Source organism: Eutrigla gurnardus (assembly GCF_963514095.1).
Source record: "Eutrigla gurnardus genome assembly, chromosome: 5".
Taxonomy (NCBI): domain Eukaryota; kingdom Metazoa; phylum Chordata; class Actinopteri; order Perciformes; family Triglidae; genus Eutrigla; species Eutrigla gurnardus.
Window position 1 is genome coordinate 17,982,861 of NC_139919.1, and position 19,486 is coordinate 18,002,346.

The window sequence follows — 19,486 nt, forward strand, 5'->3', positions numbered from 1 at the left end:
ATATTAATAAAAGAAAAAAACCCCGATTGAAACAGTTATTTTAATCTGAAGCAATAAATCTAACAGACTGATACAAACAACAGCATGTCAATCATATTTTTCCTCGTGTGTTGAGGCAATCCTCTTCTTTTACCCCAGCTTTTGTTCAAGGCCTGCAAGCCCCACAGGGAGACATACAAAAGGTATGTGTGTGGTATGACACCGGGGAAGATGTGGAAATGGCCTATGATGTCATTGTGCTTTTAATATACTTTCTAAGGGTTAACAAAAAACCTAAAAAAAAACAGTTGACTGCCAGATGAGAGCATTTAAAATGTCACTTTTGTGAAGTATGTACAAAAACGTACAAAGACGGGACAAATGAGAAACTGAAATGCATATTTTTGTAGAACTGAAGTGTTTAAGCAGCTTGAGTACACCCTATAACAAAAGAAGTGCTGCTTTTTTTAAGCACGAATTCTGCTTTGAACGCTTTGCGTGTTCGTGATCACAGCTTTATCAGGCCTGAAAACAATTGGAAAATGTTGCTGCAGGATCACACATTTGACAAAAGGTATTCCCTAAATTGTCACTTCCCCACTATGAACGTCAATCCAATAGTCCCACATTTGACACCGACTGAAAAAAGAAGCATCAGTTTAATTTTTTCGATCCTTTTTCTCTCTCTCTCTCCAACGTGTGGTACATTTAGAGCATTAAGTGTGTCAGCATTGGCTTGAGATAATGAGTGAACAAAAAGACAAAAAGTGACTTGATAACAAAGAGCATATTGATTCAAACTATGGACAAAGAAGAATCTAAGTTTGAAAATAAATATTTTTCCTCTCCATTAAAAAAAAAAGAAAAAAGAGCAAACCGAACAACATCTGTGTGTCTTCTTTTTGTGTCCACGGTAGCCCAACTCTCAGAGGCACTGAGAAATATGGACAATATTCTCTTTTGGGCATGCAGTCCACAAGATCCCGAGACCCCTGACAAAAATCCTGTGGAGCAGTATCCATTCACTGTCGGTCGCTGGGTTGAAGATGATAATGGTTAATACCCATTGGAGCAAAAGATTTGGAGACCGATCACCTCAGCCTGAATGGACCATCTGCATTTCTTTCTCTCAGTCACTTTTTCCTTTCTCTAAGCCACGTAGTTGTACTGGTTGGGGTTCTCCTTGTCACGCTCCATATAGTCTCTGTCAATAAGAGACTCTATCCTCTTCTTCAAGTCAGCAGGCTGAAAGGAGAGAAGGCAGAGGAGGCAGAGGTTTACACACGAGGCACATACCAGCATTCGTGGCTATTTTTAATGCCTTGAAGAGTGAGGAAATGACAGTGAAAAGCAGATTAGTGTAGGCCACTTCACTTCCCCAGGGTAACTTACTATGCAAAAGTCTGTCTTGTACAAGCCAGTTTTGATCGTATCCTGGTAGCTTTGTCTTAAATCAACACTAACAGTATTGTCAGCTAACGCTACTACTACTACTAGTACTTGTTTTGGTCAAAATTCTTTAGGATTTCATAAAACTCAAATGTCGTATTACCCCCCAAACATATGGCATCTATCACCCTCAAATGTATTCTCTATAATTCATGTGAATTTGCAAAGTTAAACAAATTATGTTAAATAAAAGATTCCTGCACATGTTGAAGCGGATACAGAAAACAGATAAAGCAACAACAGATTTTGAGACTGAAACAGTATACAGTACATAAAATACTCACACCCCATAGAAATCAATGACACATTTCCATCGCACATAAAGCAATTCAGTGTTGAGATAATCACCTTGACAGGGAATTTGAGCTGGTTGTACACTTCAGACATCAAGAGATTATGGCTGAGAGTCTTCCTCATCTTCATGATCCGCACGATGGCAGCATCAATCTGATACTGACGATCCTGAAAGACCCGTTCTGTGGTACTGGCTTGTTCCTCCACCTGAGAGGAAAACAATTGGTTAAAATAATTCACCAGAAGCTCGGAGTGAGGAGTCTACTGCAAGATGATATGAATACCGTTTCTTTCATCTGGATCTGGTTTATCTTGATCCTGAAGAGTTTGTGTCTGAAGTCATCGTTGCAGGAAAACTTGTCCCCGTCCTCCACATCTTTGCTTTTTGGGATTTTGGTGAGGACGCGTGCTTTTCCACAAGCAAGGGACTGCAGAGTCCGACGCAGTTCGCTGTCCTCTGTAAGCCAACAGAAACATGTTCACCATTTTAGATCAGTGGGGCTGCATCTTGCCAACACTCATTTCTTCATCAAAGTGCTTCCAACCAAACTTTGATCACACAGACCTATTCCTGTTGCCAGTTTGATCTCCTCCAGAGTGAACTCCTCTCCTTCGTTAAACATCAGTAGCACAAGTGTTTGGAAAAGTGACACCTGCAGCTCCTTCTTGCCCTTTTGTAACAGAAATCAAAGAGAAAAAAATTTATATTGATCTGTATTTTGGTGACAACGCACCAGAGTATCCTCTATTAGTTTATCCACCTCTTTAAATTCAGCTTTTAAAACACAATGGCCGAGTGTTGATTGCCACTGCAGCTTCCTGCCACTGTGTTTGCCAAGGTAGAAGGTCTTGAAGATCTCCTGCAGTCGCACCATCTGGACAAAGATAACAGAGGCGTTACAAAGCAATCCTCAATATATTTATTGCCTGGCAGGTTATAAAACATCATGTTCCCGGAAAAAAAATTGGGATATTTGCTCAGCACTAACCTCGGGAGGCAGGTGCACTTCCATCGGGACATAGGTTGGCCAGTAACCCATCGTCAGGATGTTCACCGTCAGCTCAATGTTACCAGGAATGTTTTGGCACTGCATATACTTCAGGGGGGAAAAATGGCACACGTGTGATATCCACCTGCCATATTTCATTCTTCACTTGAGGTTATCACTAGAAAAGCTGAATATGTTGGTGGTTAAAATCCAAAACATGATACTAAAAAAAGAAAAAGAGGCCGTCTTGGTGTGGGGTGTCTAAATAATCAATAATATATATTTATCATAATGATATGAGGGAGGGTGGGTAGGCAGGTAGGTGTAAATTGAAAATGGATCCCTACTGTGTACAGAGGGCTAATTGAAATGAACACGGGGGCTCCATTTTTCACGCAGTGCTTATGTCGGTCTGAAAACTTTATACATATGCTTTATACATAATCTCAGTGTATCAAATAGAAAAACACACATGGATGCTCTGCCAGATTCTACCTACTATTGTTGTTCTCACCTGTTTGAACTGCACCATGATGTCTTTAGAAAGCTCCATATCCTTGAACATCCCCTCCAGCTTGCTGGTGAATGCTGCTCCACATTCTGAGGAAACACCAAAAGGTCACAAATCAACGTGCATTCATGGTAGAGATGACGCAATGTTCGTATTGACAATAACCCCGATATTTAAAAATGAAATATCGATATCATGTTAATAATACGCATCTATTATAGTGCAAATATTCCAGCGCATCTTTAAAAAAAGTTTTTCAAGTTCTCACTTTTTGTACAGTTGTAGTTAGTAACCATCTTTGCACGTCCCTACACTCAAAATACGCACAATAAACAGAAGTTAGATTAATTTGACTCATTGCATTATAATTAGTTTGTCTCCAGTTTTTCTTTAAATATATAGTAATAGTAATATCATAAATGTGAATTATTATTTTGACAAGTGTTAGTGAAAATCTGACATTTTGACAGATGCCCTTTTCTGTGATTTATTTCAGATAGTTGTGTGTGTGTTAAGAAGTGACACTCCGATGGATTAAACTCACCATGTTTCAGCTTTGACAACATTGATTTTTCAGCATCCACAGAGGCACTTTTTCCAACCAGCAACCTCTTGGCCAGATCCTTCTTGTAAAAGGCCTCAAAAACATCTTTTCCTACAATGCCAACACATGATGAGATTCAGAACAACCACACAGAGCGGGTAACAATCCTAAACTAACACCAATCCGATTGTAAATATTACCATAGATGAATCTAAAGATAATCATGATCTTATCCAGCATCTTCTCCAGTTCTTCATCTGTTGCTTCTTTATTTCCTGCCCTTAACTTTGAATCCACATGTTTTGCTGTAAATAAAGTACATTTGTATTACACATTATTGCAAGAAGATGATGATGAGAAGCTTTTTTACATCTACTGATGGTGCAGCAGCTCTGAACGGGGTAAATGCTTACTGACCTATGAGCTCTGCGGGTTTATTTGGCCGTTTGTTGATGAACGTTTCGAAAGCCTCCTTCATGGCGTTAACAAACTTCTCGTTCTTCATGAAGCAGATGTCGATGACATGATCCACCTTGTCCTTGAAGTCCAATAACTCTTGTACCATTGTTTTGTCTTTTTCAGGATTGATTACGATTGTGCTTCCGAAAGCCTAGTTTCCCCAAGATGTTGGAAAACAACAGTTAGCAAAAGAACAGGCAACAACACACGAGGGCTCAGCACCTTCGTCACGCATTATCTTCAGACTTTTATCACCACTGGTGCTGTCCTACCTTTATGTACTCTATCCAGTGCTGCAAGAGGACCTGAACGCCACCTCGCACTCGACTGAAGAGCTGATAGAGAAGAGACAGATCCTGAATTCTGTTCTCGTCCAGAAGGTGAGTCAGCCCTGGAAGTTTCAAACAAGAGAAAGTCAGAGTTCTAGCTGTTCAGTCAGCATGTAGTCAGGCAGGCAGTATTATTAGACATCAGATACATCCTAGACATTTACTTACTGCTGTAATGGGACCCATGTATATACATTTATTCAATGCATTCATTGTTGTGTACCTTTTTGAAGAGTAGCTGTGAGATGTTCACCCAGCAACTGCTTCTCCACAGTAGCGATGAGCGGTTTTCTGAGTGGAGAAAAAAATAACAAGGAGAGAAAAAAAAGAAGAAGCTCAGATTACAAATGAATCTTTGTCAGTGTTAAAGTGCAAACTGAATACTAGAGTCTGTCACCCACTGTGTGCTCTGGTCCAGATATGTGATGACTCTGTCAGCCTCCTCCTCTAAGCGCTTGTTGACATGATGGAGATAGTCTGGTACCTACGAAAACAGGGGGAAAGCATATTTATTCTCTTAATATTCACTACTTTCAAGATAATGTAGGAAGACAATGGATGGATGGATGGAAGATAATGTAGGTCTCAACAACTGCTATAATTTTTTTTATAACCCCGGTTACAAAGTGCTTCAAATAAAGCAGGTAATTAAAATAAACAATAATAAAATCAAATGAGGAACATAAAATAGATAAAACAAATATAATATAAAATAAATAAAGCAAAACATTTTTTAACATGAACACACAATAGTGAGTCCTTTCTGTTTCATTCTGAGGAACTTAAATAAAGAACTGATGTTGTATTTCATTTTTGAAATGCAGGAATGTTATAATAGACACTGGACATAAATTGTGTAATCCAGAATATGCCAGTTATTAATTACAATAACAAACACAGTGAGGACAAAGTATGAGGGTCTCATTAATCACCTCTCTCTCCTGCATCAGCCTCTGTCCCTCTGCAGCATACAAACGGTTGGTTTCCTCCAAAAAACGTTGCTCAAAGGAATCTTGATAAATCTGTCAAGGATGGAGAGAACATAAGTTTCATTAAAACCATTTGTCAAATAGAAATTGACAACTCATCAAAGCCCTGTGCCGGTTATGATCACAAACAACGCGGCTCCAAGAGCCACACTTTTCTCGTAGTACAAGACAAAGATACAGGCTTTTAATTAAAACAATAAAAAAGGCTGGTAGGTTACCTGTAGGTCAGAGAGCATGCTCAGCAGGCTCCTCAGTAGACTGCGGTCTATCGCCTCTCCGTTACGCTCCCTCTCGATGAGAAGCAAAATGCCGTCGATGGTTTTACTCTGGACCTTCAGGTCGCTGATGATGTAGAACCTGAACAGCTCCAGACCCATGTCCCTGCAGAGCAGAGCAGCTTGTTCAAACACTCGCTTTAAAACAGTAATCAGCCTCATATTTTTGCAGTAGCAGTGATCACTCACCAGATTGATGGCAGCATTGAATTTTGTAAAACGTAGGTGCGGTCCAAAAACAAAAATATACTCCTAATCATGATCTGTTAAACGATGAGAAACATTCACAGTTAGTCAGTTCACTTGTCACAAGGTTGGTCAGTCTATGAAAAAAAAAAGTTTTATGATGCCTTCTTTGGTAACCCTGACCTTGACGTGGGGTTGATAATTTACAGTGCATTTCAATATCTCTCTGAAGTCCCCTAACTTTATGGAAGTGCAATGCTAAATCAGTGGAATAACCCTTTAAACATGAAAATTAAACAACAAACAAATTGCATGGAGAATGAGGAAATGGTAACACATTTTTTAAAAAGGATTGACAGCTTCCACTTGTCTTCAACATACCATTTGTCTGCAGTGATCTTGCCAGCATTTGTCAATTTTCTTTAGGAAAAGCACACTGTCCAGGGCATCCGTAGGAACAACGTTAAGGGAAAAGAGCTTCACATCAACACGACAGAATTATCAAAACGAAGCTATACAAAATTATGCAAGATGGAAATTGAAGAGAAGTAGAAAATTATAAAAGGATATTCTCTGAATTGATCAATCTGTGCCTTGATGTGGTCTTCACACACGACCCTCAGCTGCTTGTAAAGCTTGGCAGATATCTTATGAGAGCACAGGTTCTCAACAGCCTGAAGGGACAAAAAAAATAATAATTAAAAATGCCATATTCTATATCAATGAGCTTCCTCTGAGAGGCCAACGGGTCTGCAGTGATACCTGATAAAGCTCCTCGAGATTGTACTTGATTGAAGTGCTGTTCTGTATGGCCTCCACTGCCTCCTTCAGCTTCTGCCAGGTTTCCTGTGTGTAGTTCTCAGGCAATTTGGGCTTTTCTGTGTGCACAAGGACAACAATATTTAATATCTGCTTACTGAATTGTATTATAAGATGTAATATTGCCTCTGATTTTGGTTAGTGTAATATAAAGATATGACTAGGCTTCCGTTATGATCATTAGTCATAACAATGATCTCATGACATTCATGTATAAGCTGTTAAAAGGACCCAGCTCTCTACTAATCTACTACATGCACACACTGAACTCGGCAGGTATTTCATGCGCCTCTTAAAAGGAATGAAGCTAACTGCCCTCAAATGAGATTCTGTAGTTTTACTAGCCAAACCTTTTTTTATTTTTTATTACTCCTTAAATTGATTCGATTAACTCCATTTGTTGCTTGATTGCTGGTCGTAACGCCTCATATGCTGATTGTCTGCATTCTTGTTTTCAGGTCTCGCTCGAAAAAAGAAATCTTGATGTCAACAAAACGGATTCATCAAGAGCCAATTCGGATTAAAATAGGTTAAAATGGTTATAATAATGATCTCAATATAATATTACAGAATATTACAATTTTCCATTATTGCGGGCATTCAAAGCAATGTCCAGAGTTTCACTGTTATTAATTAAACCTGGCCCAATTCTCTGTCAAACAAGCTATTAACTAATTTACTTTAAATGATTGCTCAGAATAATTCATTTGAACTACAGAAAAACGCAGATCAAATCATCACAATATGACTTTGCAGAAATTTAAAAAATTGATACCTAGCCTTGGTCTTTTTATAGTTTTGATAGCCATTCCTATTTGGATTTTTAGAATTGATTTGCTATGAGTGGCTCTAATTAATCAATCACTAAAAGCATTTATGCCTCGTCTGAAACAGCCATCGTTACTATATTGTGCCATCAGTTACTGAGGTGACCACTCTGGGACATTAAATGTTCGACCAGATTTATGATATTCTATATTTCTTATGTCAATGTGATGGTAGATGCATTCATGGTTCCCAGATAATGCTGTAATATTATAGTGTTTGCATGATAATGCCGCCTCCAGGACTAGAACACTGATTTCTAACATTGTACCTTGTAATACACGGTCTCTGGGGACTTTTTTTTAGCAGTTTAAGTTGCATATTGAGACTTGAATCACACCATCCACCAATGTTTCTGCTACCTTTGAAGTTCTTGATGACTAGTTTCTTGGCAGCGCCGGGTTTACTGTTGGAAAAGATGCCGGAGCCTGCGGGTTTGCTCAGTCCGTTCGCATGGTGTCCCACGCCGGCAGACAGGAACGCGGCTTTGCTTTTGTTATTGGAGCATGAAGCAGCGGCGGCAGCGGCAGCAGCCTCCTCAGCCATTTTCACATCCAGCCCAATGAAATCCACCGAATCGTCAAACCTCAACTTCTTCTGGATGTGCAGCGGAGTGGGAGAGGAGGAGGAGGAGGAAGAAGAGGAGGGATTCAGGGTCTTTGGAGGCGAGGAAGAGATCGCGTCAGTGGTGTCTTCCCTCTCTGAGCCGTTTATTTTCCTCTTCTTCGGAGACGTGATGTTACCGCTGTCGCTTTTGACATCAGTGGCCGCGGGTCTAGCCTCCTGTGTTGGCGGTGGTGGGGGCTTAGGGGAAGATAAACCTGTTGGAAACATGAAAAAAACGGGAATACTAATTCTCAACAGCCAGGTCTTCTGATCCGAAACTTCCAGGCTTGCCGGGAGATGAGCTCAGTGTCCGAGATCTTTAATCTATCTCAACACCGAGGGGTTGTTTTTTTCTTCTTCACCCAAGTCGCTTATCCAGTATAAGACAGATAATAAACTGTAAACTACACGGATCCACTTGAACCTAGCCTCGTCTCTTTCTTGTTATTGCTGGCAGGAGAAGAAAGATGGTTGGCTATTGCTTCCTCTTTTCGCTTCTCGTGTCTCGCCGCGTTACACAGTCGTTGAGCGGGAGCCGTTGGTCGCAGCGACCCTAAACCACAATTATTTACAGGAGAAATATAAATACGGCAAAAATAAGCTCACTTCATACTAAAATCTCCTTCGGTACAAACGGGAAAATTCGCTGATAAAAAAAGCTAGTCGGTGACCCCACCGGAAGTACTTTGTACAAAAAGTACTTTTTGCATAAGCGTGTTTTTTTTATACCGACTACGGTGTTGTAACTCCTCTGACCACAAGATGGCGCCACGCCATTTTTTGTGCTGCTAAATTAGATACGGTATTATACTCTCTTGTGAATATTTTCTAGTTAACTCTGTAAAACTAAAGTGTAATAATGTATTCATTAAAGACGAACTCAAGAACATTATTTCTTCATCATGAAACCGCTGTTACTGTTACAACTGCTTGTCTGTTGTTTATTTATCAGTGTATATTAAATTGGCATTGCTTGCATGTACTATTGTACTATACTGTATGTTTGTACCATGTATCATAGCCTTTCTTTTTCTGTTTTTAGTGTTTGCACCTTACGTTAATTTGCTAATTCTTAAGTTTTGCATTTGGACCATGGGACCAATGTACTGTATTGCATTGTATATAGATGGATGACACGCCCTCTTATTTTGTAAAGTATTTATTTATGTCACATCCCAGTCATATTGTGAACCTACAACAAAATATGCACAAACATGTTTTCTTCATATTTTTATATCAAAAAGCAATCCTGTAAAATAAAAAACATGTTGTGCTTATAAACTAGTAACAACCAATGTCAACCAATAATATCATGACAGCCATCAATCAATTAAACTAAGTCCTCGGTAGCTTGTCTCCTGAACACGCTACATACTAATATCACCACTTTTTAGCAGCCCAATCAAATGCAAATGATTTGCTTTAAATCCCTCTTATAACGGTACACAGCTCAAATATTCTGTTTCACTGAGGGATACTCACAGTGCGGAAATTAACGAGGCTCTCAATCAGTGTTGATGGTCAATTTAAAATTAAAAATAGCATTTATTTCCACATTAATAAACAGAATGACATCATGAAAGCCATTTCACGTGCACAAAGAGAAAAAAGAATACGGGTTGACACGAATTACGTAGGACTAAATAACTATTGCTGTTACTATCTACGCAAGATACAGTAGTTTGCATTGAAAACCCACTTTGTGTTCCGGTTACAGAAGTTACCACGGTGACTTGACTTGCCGTGTAACGCAAACAACCGTCGTAAAATGACGCAACTCTCATCTGGCCCTCTCTCCACTGCTGAACAGGCGTGTGGGATTTGCTGTAGAGTTGATATATGAATTGTATTCTATTGTTTACTTATTACTAGTTTACTATACCCGACCAGGAAGTCCGGACAAAGTCTGTCACAACCGAGGACCGCAGCAACGGCAACAGCGACCACCGAGGATGTTTAAAAAGTACGCCGCTGATTATTTCCATGTTGTGACGTTAGCTAACCGCGGCTAGGTGGCTAAGGCTAACTGATTAGCAATCGCGTATTCAAACGTATATAAGGCTCAAGTTCAATTGATATGAGGTATGGGTTGTGTTATTGTGTCACATCCTCTGTTAAATAACGTTGGACTTGGCCTGAGAAATCTACATATTCACGTTTGTCAGTGCCATGTGATTAATAATTCATTTTTGTTCCTCAACAAGACAATTCTTCCTTAAATCCAACAGCCGTGTCATCTTGAGAATGCGGGGACATTCAGGCTCATCTCACTTTAGCTAATCTTATTTTCACTCTGACAATTACAATAACAAAATAATATATCTGAGCTCATAATTACAACGTTCAAAGGTACCTTTCTTGTTTGCAAAGTTCTCAACACTGTCATACATTTAGTCAAAAATTGGTGTGATTGGATGAGATTTAAAAGAATGCATAATTGTTAATTTATCCTCCAAATATTTGAATGAATTATTGTTGTTCACAACTATTCTTACCATGTGATTGGCCATAAAAAGCTTGTTCTGTTTCCTGTTTCAGATTTGATGAGAAGGAAAATGTGTCGAACTGTATCCAGCTGAAGACATCAGTGATCAAAGGCATCAAAAATCAACTATTGGAGCAATTTCCTGACATTGATTCATCACTTAATCACATAATGCCAAAAAAGGACCCTGTGAAAATAGTGAGATGGTATAACTCGTCATTTTTTTCCCATCAAGGTTCTCACGTGCAATCTGTTTCCAGTGTAGTAGAATTTCTTCATTTTAGATTTCTATTCTTCCCGCAGCCATGAACACATTGAAATCTTGACAGTGAACGGAGAACTGCTTTTCTTCAGACAGCGAGAAGGACCATTCTACCCAACCCTCAGACTCTTGCATAAATGTAAGTTCTTCTGATGGCACCTGCCTGATGGTCATGTTTGAATTTTTTCTCTCACTGGTGATACATTCTGTTGTGTTTTCCTAGATCCTTTCATTCTTCCACACCAGCAAGTAGACAAAGGGGCCATTAAATTTGTGTTAAGTGGAGCAAATATCATGTGCCCCGGGCTGACGTCACCAGGAGCTAAACTCTACCCGGCTGGAGAAGACACAGTAGTTGTATCCTTTAAGGCATGATGCTGCAAATGGAAATTATACTAACTTGTGGAATTTTCCCATGATGGTTAGTGAAATGTCTCACATTCATTCCACATTTCAAAACCACTTACGTACCAGTTTGTCTTTAACAAGTGGATGCAGGCCATAATGGCGGAGGGTAAACAACACGCGCTTTGTGTTGGTGTTATGAAGATGTCTGCAGACAACATGTAAGAGACTTTTTCCCTACATGTTACTGAGGCAAATAAATCCTTGCTGTTGCTCTTATGACATCTGATCTTAATCTGTGTGCAAACAGAGAGAAAGTCAACAAGGGGATTGGAATTGAGAACGTTCACTATCTGAATGATGGATTGTGGCACATGAAGACGTATAAATGATGACATCAACGCTCGCAACGCCCATGTCCAGCCCCCCGCCCCCCGAGAGAGCGTGGAGCTCTTGATAGCAACATGAGTTGCCCATCACCCATTTACACCTAAGGATTTAGCTGTGTAACCTGCTGAAGGCTTTGAGTCAATTTGCCATTATGCACAAATAAAATATCTTGCTTTAAATCTTAATCTCAGCTGGTGTTTTGCATTAGATCCTATTTTAAGCTGTCCATGTATACCCTAGTGACTATAGAATTGAATTAAATGGTAGACATGACAACATTGTAATATTACTTGAGGCTAAACTTAATTACCTACTTCCATGTAGTGTATCTTGAGGGAGTGGGGACAAATCCTTATCAAACAGGATGTGATCATTATGTTCACACCGAGGAGGTGTACAGTTACACAGGTTTACAACTACAGCTCATCTCTGTCCTTGCAGTCAGATGAAATCAGATAGAATTTCAGGTAGTGTTGAATTTACAATGTCGCCACTTAATTAGGTACATGAAAAATAGAACACTTTAAAAAAAAAACATTATAGCACTCATGAATTTATGATTTTTAAAAGTGTTTTAGCAGAGATTATGATTCAACTTAATGGTTATTTTAGAGGTTTGTAGAACTTTTGAACTGTGTTGAATAATACAGAGGGGTGTATATCCTTTGTTTTAATCCAACTACATATTTCAGTAGTACAAAGGCATCCATGAGAACTGCAGTATTTTCTTTATTTTTCTACCTGACAGCACCAAAATATTAATATACATTGTGTACAACAGGGGTCAAGGCTAAATTTAACAAAGTAGTCCTTTAACTGTAAAAATATTTCCCTTTACCACAAAAAATCATTCACAGAATGCTTGAAATGGTTTACACCATTAAAACCCAGAAACTATCACAACTCTTATACGATTTTTCACTTTCACTCTCATTCCCACCGTTTAACAGTCCTTTTTGGATCATTCAACACCACAGAAATACATTAAATATAATCAGAATTTTATTTTATTTACTTTAATTATGCAAAAGTCACTTAAAAAAAAAAGTAATCTGGTCCATCTGACACCCATATGTTTATAGAATTTCAGAGGAACAATGTCACCTCCACTGAAGAGTTGTGTGAAAAACAATATACAGAATTAACTTAACCCAGAAGTCAACACTAAGATATTATTTCCCATTTTGCCACAAGATCCAATTCTTCATATTTGGAGGTAACCAAAATTAACATGGCAAGAAATGCACTTCATTTAAAGCTACCATATGTTTGACTCAATCTTGATTATTGGTGCTTCCATACAATGTTGAAGTCAGTTGGGCGATGTATTCTCAGATTCACAGGTTTGATATAAGTCCCAGCTCTATCTTCATTCAGAAGGACAGAACACCCATCAACGGTTTGCCTCCACCACAAAATTATGGGGTGCTGATTGTGCCAAGTGCAAAAAGGTACAAACATACATAAAAGTGTTAAACAGAATTAGAAAAGCATCTTCCCACGGCCAAGTTGTCCATCGCAGAAACAAAAGCACTTAAAATGCCACATCCATCTTGAAGTAGCGAGTCTCTAGTCATTATCTGAACCTTCAGGAGGGTTGAATACTAACGAGTCATGAAAATCATGGCCGTAAGGACGAAGTCTGTAAACTCCAAACATCATCACCTGCATTTGATTCGGTGACATCCCGTTGAATGTGACTGCCATGTCGGAGCAGCAGCCCTCCACCACATTACTGGGGTTGGCCTTCATGCTATCCGATATCAGGGTGTTGACACTCTGGCTGTTGAACAGGCCCTTCCCGTGGGAGTCTTCTCCATTCTCTGCGAAGACGCCGGTATATTTGAGACACACAGCCAGCTGCTTGTCCTCGCTCAACTTCCACAGGGTGCGTCCTCTTTCCGGACATTTGTCTTCATCCTGGAACACATGCACTAGCCTCTTGAGCGCCTCATAGCTTAGCACAATTCCACTATCGTATGACACATACTCGAGCTCCCCTGACTTCATAGCGTTGCCCAGGTAGAAAGGCTCGCTGGGATCCTTTACGAGCACCAGGTATTTGAGGTTCTCAATGATGGCAAACGTGGTAGCTTGTGCAACAAAGAACCAGCGCAGGTCTCCGGCATTCTCATAAGCGTGCTTCAGAGCTTTACGTAACCTCGCCCAGTCGTCTTTTTCATCCAAGTCCACCGCCTCGAGCGCCTTAGAGGACTCAGAGGTGTAAAACACAGCCTTATCGCAGTGTTTGCTCCAGGTGTCTATCGTAGTGGCCCAGTAAACAAGGATCTTGGGCTGGACCATAATGATGCAAGAGACCTGGACTTGATTGCTCAGCTCCTGCATGTGACTGTCAGAGAGTCGTGTCAGCTCATCTTTACTCGGGCCCTGGACGTGATGATGATGATGGTCGTCCGCGCTGGACTCGGTGCCAGGACTCATGCTACCCAGGAGCGACAAGACCAAGCAGAAAAGGCCTCCAATGACCATCCCCTTCATGAAAGAACCTCCTTCAGACAACATTTTGGCAGCAGACACTGGATGAGAGAGAAAATACATTAATGTAACTGTAGCTGTCGTTCTGCATGTATTCATGTCAGAAATCCTTCTACTGATAAACAACTGTGTCTTTTTCCATGCCCTGCTTTGGGTTTTGCTCTGATGTACTTTCCAAGTCTTATACATTGTATGCCCTGTTTTGGGGAACTTCAGATGAAAAAATAACCTTCTGGCTAACTGGTCATTTTTTACCATGTGTATTTATTAGTTGCACCGACACTGATATTGGATGTCAGTCCGATACTACCACTACTTTAATAAATCACAATTCAGTACATTTCCATCTATGTATATTGCTATCTTTGATTTACAAAGTTAGAAAAGCAATCCATCCATTGTCTACCGCTTATCCTGTATTAAGGGGAGGGGGGGGGGGGGGGGGGCTGTCAGTTAGAAAAGCAATGTTAAAGTCAATTCTGGTGTTGCCTTGCACATGAGAGAATGATGTCAGTGAGGTAGACAGGTTATTAATGAAACACTGAAGTCCTGGGTATCGCTATCGGGGCTGAAAAAGTCGGATCGCATTACTTGCTACTGTCCCTTCTCTCAAATAAACTGTAAGTAATAATGGGATTGCTTAGTCATTTAACGCCATCAATAAACGGTCGTTTAGCTTGTTCGTCTTATATTAACTTGTACAGCTGAGGTGGTCCGAGTTTGACTAAAGACATTGACCATCACAGACACGAAGTTGCTCTACCGTTTACCCTTTCGTCTACATTTAAATGAACGAGTCCGAACCGCTACCATCAACATTAGTTAAGTGAACTTCTTTACACAATTTTAAGGAGTCGTCAGGGGTCAGCTGTTAGCCAACGGTTAGCTTCCTATCTTGGTAACGTTTACCCTGAACGGCTAACGGCGGGGTCCCGTTAGCAAAACAAATATACAACATAAATAGCAGTTACTGTACCTTACATCAGCTAGCTCAACGCTGTCAGCGGCGCTCTTTTCACTGTGTTGTATTCCGCCCCGTTTCCTGTTTAGTGAGGTCGCCGTTGTTAAACTTGAAGAGCAGGTAATTCATTAAAGTTATGTATGTAATGCTGCTCATCGGGGTTGAACCGTGGACTCAACGGCTACTTCCGCTTTCTGAGGTCACGTGACTCCGCGTGCCCCCCCCCCTTTTCCACAACGGTTTCTTTTGTTTATCTATAGAGCCCCAAAATATTAAGAATATAAATAAATAGTGATCAACTACAAACACATATTTAACGTTATAAAATAAAAATAATCAATATTAACTGAGTATATCACATAAAATGTAATAGAGCTGAAACAACTATTGAATAATTGTAATAATCCAGAGAAAATATTATTATATTTGTATATCCATTATTTTCACAATTGATCTATCGTTTAAGAATTGTTTCTAGCTCCTCAAATGTGATATTTTATTGTGTTATTGCTTTTATTTGATATGCCTTTAGCTTCACACTACTTGGGCCGTCAAGAAATGTTGTAATTGTTACTCTACTACATTTATCTGAGAGCTATAACTACTAGTTCATTGTCAGATGAAGATTTTGCATTTAAGACATATGTTTTAAAAAATTATTATTATTAAAGGTTGAACTGATGAACTGTTATTGTTTGTGACCTTGTTGCCCCTTGTTCGGGGCTTTGACTATCAGACGTCTTTGAGTTGTTAACTGTCCCACCTTTGAGAGATTTCACCTCTAAACTTCTCAGATAGTTTCATTTAAATAACTATATAAGGCCCAACAAGATTAATTATAAAATATTTCACACAAAAAAACAACAACTAAAGATTTGGACTTGTGACCCAGTGGAGGGGGCTTGGCACAGGTTTTAAAAGTACTTCACTGTATATAAAGTACATTGTTACATCATTATTAACAATTTAGTAATGTAATATTATATTAGTCAAAGCTAGGGACACTTTTCACTTTGTTAATACTTGTCTTTGAAAGCATGATTTATGACCTTAAATTTACATTTCCTTTCACTGTGATTTATACATCATCATCAATCCTGCATGTGGTTTTAACAGTAATAAGTTATTCTTATTGTTTCATTCTTTGTCAAAATTGTGTGAAAGTCACTACTTTGCCGTGTCTGTTACATCTTCGCACTGAATGCTCAGCAGCCAAATGTATCAAATGTTGTTGTTTTCGACATTGTGGAGACAGCCGTATAAATCACCCGATGCCATTAGTGACCTTTCAGTTTGACAAAACACCCTGCAGCCCTGCAGCCACTCCAAGCAGCCGAAAGTTACAGATTTTTTTTATATTTTTCTGAACAATATTCTTGAATTTTAAGCATTTATGAAAAAAGTAATACATTAATTCATTTAATTGATTTCTCCCAAAAGGTTCTCAACACAGTTATCTGCATCTTCTCATATAAAACTGTTGTGTTTTAAGCTCACATTAGTGGTTCATTAGGTTGAGAGGAATTCTGAACTCAGCAGATCTACATTAAGAAAAAACGTATTTCCTGAGGCTATGAGACCGATCTGACTGCTGACTATCCCTGGCCTCGTTTGGCATTTGTCTTCAGTTAACCCTTTGCACTGTCATGTACACTGCATAGCTGCATTTATGATATTTGTACATTTTTCATATATTTCACATATATTTAAGCTAATGGCTTGGAATATAGCATGACAACAGCATTATATGGAACTAAACTAATGTGTTAGCATTTAGCTCAAAGCAACAATGTGCCTTTTTTATTTCTTTCCCCCCCAACACTTATGTTCACAACACAGAAAGATTTGCCCAAGAGCAAAACTGTTTAAGTCTCGACAAAAAAACAAAACATTTTCAACATATTTACAACAATGTGACCTGTTTGCTTCGTCGGATAATTAAATGCTTCGGAAATGTGAGTCATTCAATTCAAAATGACGTAGAAACCCGCATTGACATATTTCCACCAGCTGTGTACCTCAGACATGAGCAATGATGCATTTGAAGAGCCCATCACACAGAAATGGTGTCAGACATAAAGCATCAGAGCTCTGGACAGCCGCTGATTACTGCCGCAGAGCAAACATTTGTTAGGCCCCTCTGTACAAGCACAGATAGGCCCTGACTCAATTGATAGGGTCCCCTAAATTGTGTCCATGACGCCAAATCCTCCGCATCAAAACCATTAAGAAGGAGACTGGCTGTGATGATAATGTATTGATCAGGTTTTGATGGATGGCCGCTGGGGATATATAAGTGAAGTTCCTTGCAGGGTAGTGTTATAGTCCAAATCTGGCCATCTAAAGATAGAGGCACCATGATTTCTGTAGCTCTGTTCTACCTCGTAGCTGTGATTTGTTCTGCAAGATGGACACATGCTCTACCTCTGTACCCGGATACCAACCTGGAGCCACAGCCAGGTAAGACTCTCTTTTCTACGGATTTCTTTATTTGTTCTTTCAGAAAAAGTTGGACTGCTTTAGATCAATTTGGCTTAAATCAAACGCTATTTACTCCGCACGTCTGTTTTACTGCATTTGTGTGAGATATTAGCTCAGTTGGTAGTATTCAATCCCCGTCTCTGCCAGATAATGTACAGAAACTTAAACTCTGCTTGTATTCTTCAAAAATATACTTTGTGGTGTTTGTTCCTAACTCAAAAATATTTGAATATTTTCATTTTTGCTCTTCAAAGTATGATTAAAAAATGAAAAAAACATGCTATAAATAACTCACTGCAGAGATATTAATGTCACAATGACAGGATGATGAGAGGACAATGTTTTATTTTAATAGACTTCATTCAGAAATTAGTGTCAGAGGTGGAGGATGGAGCCAACACTGCTGAGGCGCAGCAGAGAGAGGTGAATAATCTGTATCCGCTGCTGATGCAGCACAATGGAGGAATAGAATCCTGGAATAAAGGTAAAACAGTTACACAAATATTATGCAGATTAATCAGTCACATGGTCAAGAGAATCATTTTGTGACCTTCTATTTTTATGTTTTTTTTAAGGGGCTAAAGATTCAGCACAACAAGATAAGTTTACGAACGTGGTAAGGCTGATTGTCTACATCGCTGTACACTCTTAAGACAGTAATAATGCAGCAGTATATATTGAAGGAAGCCTGTTCCAGAGTTGTGTGGCTCTATATGCATCACACATGCAGGAACCAGACCAGAGTGTGCATTAAATGCCTTAAGTCAATTCTAAAATCCACTGGAAGCCAATTCAAACAGGTTTAAAAGGGGGTTAATGTGATTAGATCACATGTCTGGCTGTAGTTCACCACAGATACGTGTACAACATATAATCAGCATCATGTCTTTTCGTTGTTTTGAGGTGGAGAATCTCAGAGAAGCCGTCTTGAAGCTGGCGGCTGCTGACAAGTTTCGCTCTCAGGGTTTTCTCCGATCAGAGCAGAACTTGCCAAAAACAAATAAAAGAGGTGAGCGAGTCATATTACATTTCATCAAGCGCATGCCACACCTGCTCCTTTCACACCGCCACTCGAGGGATTTCACCTTGAGTGAGCGGATGTTAATGTGTAATGCAAATTAACAGTACTGTAGCTAATTTCAAGTGCTCAGCTACTTTCCCTAATTCTCATGACAGATGGAATAAATGTGATTTCAAATGTAGTCAAGTTTACTTATTTAGTGGAAAAAAATGTTCAATAATATACTTTACGGATATAACTTTACTTTAAAACCCTGATTTATTATTCATAAACACATGTGATAAATTAGCTTATTTCTAACACGGTAATATTGTACGCATATTTGATGGCATATTTTATATTAATACATCTCTGTTTTACTATATTTTGATCCTCCACTCAGATAAAGTTGTAGATAACTACATCACTTAACAGTTATATCTGTTTGTGTACTTAAGAGTGAGTAGGTTGAAAGAAATGTGGATGAGAACATATCAAATTTGCCTTTCTTTGAATGTTTACGCTCTGTGATGTCCCAACAGCATGTTTCTGGAAATACTGTGTCACCAACTAGAGCCCAGTCACTGCAAGGCATTTGGTGTGATTTCATCACAGCCTCATTGGAAACGCCTTCGCTCTCCATCATCATTTTTGTTTCCCCACCAGACGACATATTCACTGTCTATACTGAATCAACACAAAATATATTTTTGAAGCTGTAAAACTGTCTTTTTTTTTGTGGCTGAAAATAAACTTGAAATCAGAAATGTCATTTATGTGTCCTGCTTTTGAGTGTGATATTTTATGGTAAA

General features: G+C 39.2%; 4 protein-coding genes across 6 annotated transcripts; 2 read left to right on the forward strand and 2 right to left on the reverse strand.

Annotated features, from left to right (window-relative positions):
- Window positions 1-21: 21 nt before the first annotated feature.
- Window positions 22-8,884, reverse strand: cul4b (cullin 4B). 2 transcript variants are annotated; one of them, XM_084010170.1, is made up of 20 exons: window positions 8,011-8,884; window positions 6,767-6,882; window positions 6,575-6,678; window positions 6,386-6,455; window positions 6,008-6,081; window positions 5,762-5,924; window positions 5,487-5,576; window positions 4,956-5,038; window positions 4,778-4,845; window positions 4,498-4,616; window positions 4,184-4,376; window positions 3,967-4,071; window positions 3,767-3,877; window positions 3,226-3,311; window positions 2,712-2,819; window positions 2,484-2,597; window positions 2,288-2,393; window positions 2,007-2,179; window positions 1,777-1,929; window positions 22-1,224 (listed from the first exon to the last, which is right to left on the reverse strand). In XM_084010170.1, exons 1-20 carry the CDS (start codon window positions 8,480-8,482, stop codon window positions 1,129-1,131), a joined length of 2,604 nt encoding a protein of 867 aa, XP_083866296.1. In that variant the 5' UTR covers window positions 8,483-8,884; the 3' UTR covers window positions 22-1,128. The 2 variants fall into 2 exon arrangements, with proteins under 2 accessions (XP_083866296.1, XP_083866297.1); XM_084010171.1 differs by having other exon boundaries at window positions 2,712-2,810; window positions 8,011-8,883.
- Window positions 8,885-10,037: 1,153 nt separating this feature from the next.
- On the forward strand, window positions 10,038-11,921 carry mcts1 (MCTS1 re-initiation and release factor). Its single transcript, XM_084009591.1, has 6 exons — window positions 10,038-10,217; window positions 10,793-10,945; window positions 11,043-11,140; window positions 11,225-11,358; window positions 11,500-11,567; window positions 11,657-11,921. The coding sequence occupies exons 1-6, from the start codon at window positions 10,207-10,209 to the stop codon at window positions 11,736-11,738; spliced, it is 546 nt and encodes a 181-aa protein (XP_083865717.1). The 5' UTR covers window positions 10,038-10,206; the 3' UTR covers window positions 11,739-11,921.
- A 528-nt stretch (window positions 11,922-12,449) lies between these two features.
- c1galt1c1 (C1GALT1-specific chaperone 1) lies at window positions 12,450-15,359 on the reverse strand. Of its 2 annotated transcripts, none has more exons than XM_084010528.1 (2): window positions 15,214-15,359; window positions 12,450-14,273 (listed from the first exon to the last, which is right to left on the reverse strand). In XM_084010528.1, exon 2 carries the CDS (start codon window positions 14,257-14,259, stop codon window positions 13,306-13,308), a length of 954 nt encoding a protein of 317 aa, XP_083866654.1. In that variant the 5' UTR covers window positions 14,260-14,273; window positions 15,214-15,359; the 3' UTR covers window positions 12,450-13,305. The 2 variants fall into 2 exon arrangements, with proteins under 2 accessions (XP_083866654.1, XP_083866653.1); XM_084010527.1 differs by having other exon boundaries at window positions 15,209-15,359.
- Window positions 15,360-17,507: 2,148 nt separating this feature from the next.
- Window positions 17,508-19,437, forward strand: urp1 (urotensin-related peptide 1). Its single transcript, XM_084009796.1, has 5 exons — window positions 17,508-17,653; window positions 18,030-18,158; window positions 18,250-18,290; window positions 18,578-18,683; window positions 19,217-19,437. The coding sequence occupies exons 1-5, from the start codon at window positions 17,551-17,553 to the stop codon at window positions 19,246-19,248; spliced, it is 411 nt and encodes a 136-aa protein (XP_083865922.1). The 5' UTR covers window positions 17,508-17,550; the 3' UTR covers window positions 19,249-19,437.
- Window positions 19,438-19,486: the final 49 nt, after the last annotated feature.

Excerpts from the sequence above, each read along its gene's own strand:
- cul4b (XM_084010170.1), bottom strand. The coding sequence starts at position 8,482 with ATGTTTCCAACAGGTTTATCTTCCCCTAAGCCCCCACCACCGCCAACA. Across the intron at positions 6,883-8,010 it reads AGTCATCAAGAACTTCAAAG|AAAAGCCCAAATTGCCTGAG; the intron begins GTAGCAGAAACA and ends TTGTGCACACAG. Across the intron at positions 3,312-3,766 it reads GTTGTCAAAGCTGAAACATG|AATGTGGAGCAGCATTCACC; the intron begins GTGAGTTTAATC and ends GTGTTTCCTCAG.
- mcts1 (XM_084009591.1), top strand. Across the intron at positions 11,141-11,224 it reads CCTCAGACTCTTGCATAAAT|ATCCTTTCATTCTTCCACAC; the intron begins GTAAGTTCTTCT and ends GTGTTTTCCTAG. Across the intron at positions 11,568-11,656 it reads AAGATGTCTGCAGACAACAT|AGAGAAAGTCAACAAGGGGA; the intron begins GTAAGAGACTTT and ends GTGTGCAAACAG.
- c1galt1c1 (XM_084010528.1), bottom strand. The coding sequence starts at position 14,259 with ATGTTGTCTGAAGGAGGTTCTTTCATGAAGGGGATGGTCATTGGAGGC.
- urp1 (XM_084009796.1), top strand. The coding sequence starts at position 17,551 with ATGATTTCTGTAGCTCTGTTCTACCTCGTAGCTGTGATTTGTTCTGCA. Across the intron at positions 18,159-18,249 it reads AATAGAATCCTGGAATAAAG|GGGCTAAAGATTCAGCACAA; the intron begins GTAAAACAGTTA and ends GTTTTTTTTAAG. Across the intron at positions 18,684-19,216 it reads GCCAAAAACAAATAAAAGAG|CATGTTTCTGGAAATACTGT; the intron begins GTGAGCGAGTCA and ends ATGTCCCAACAG.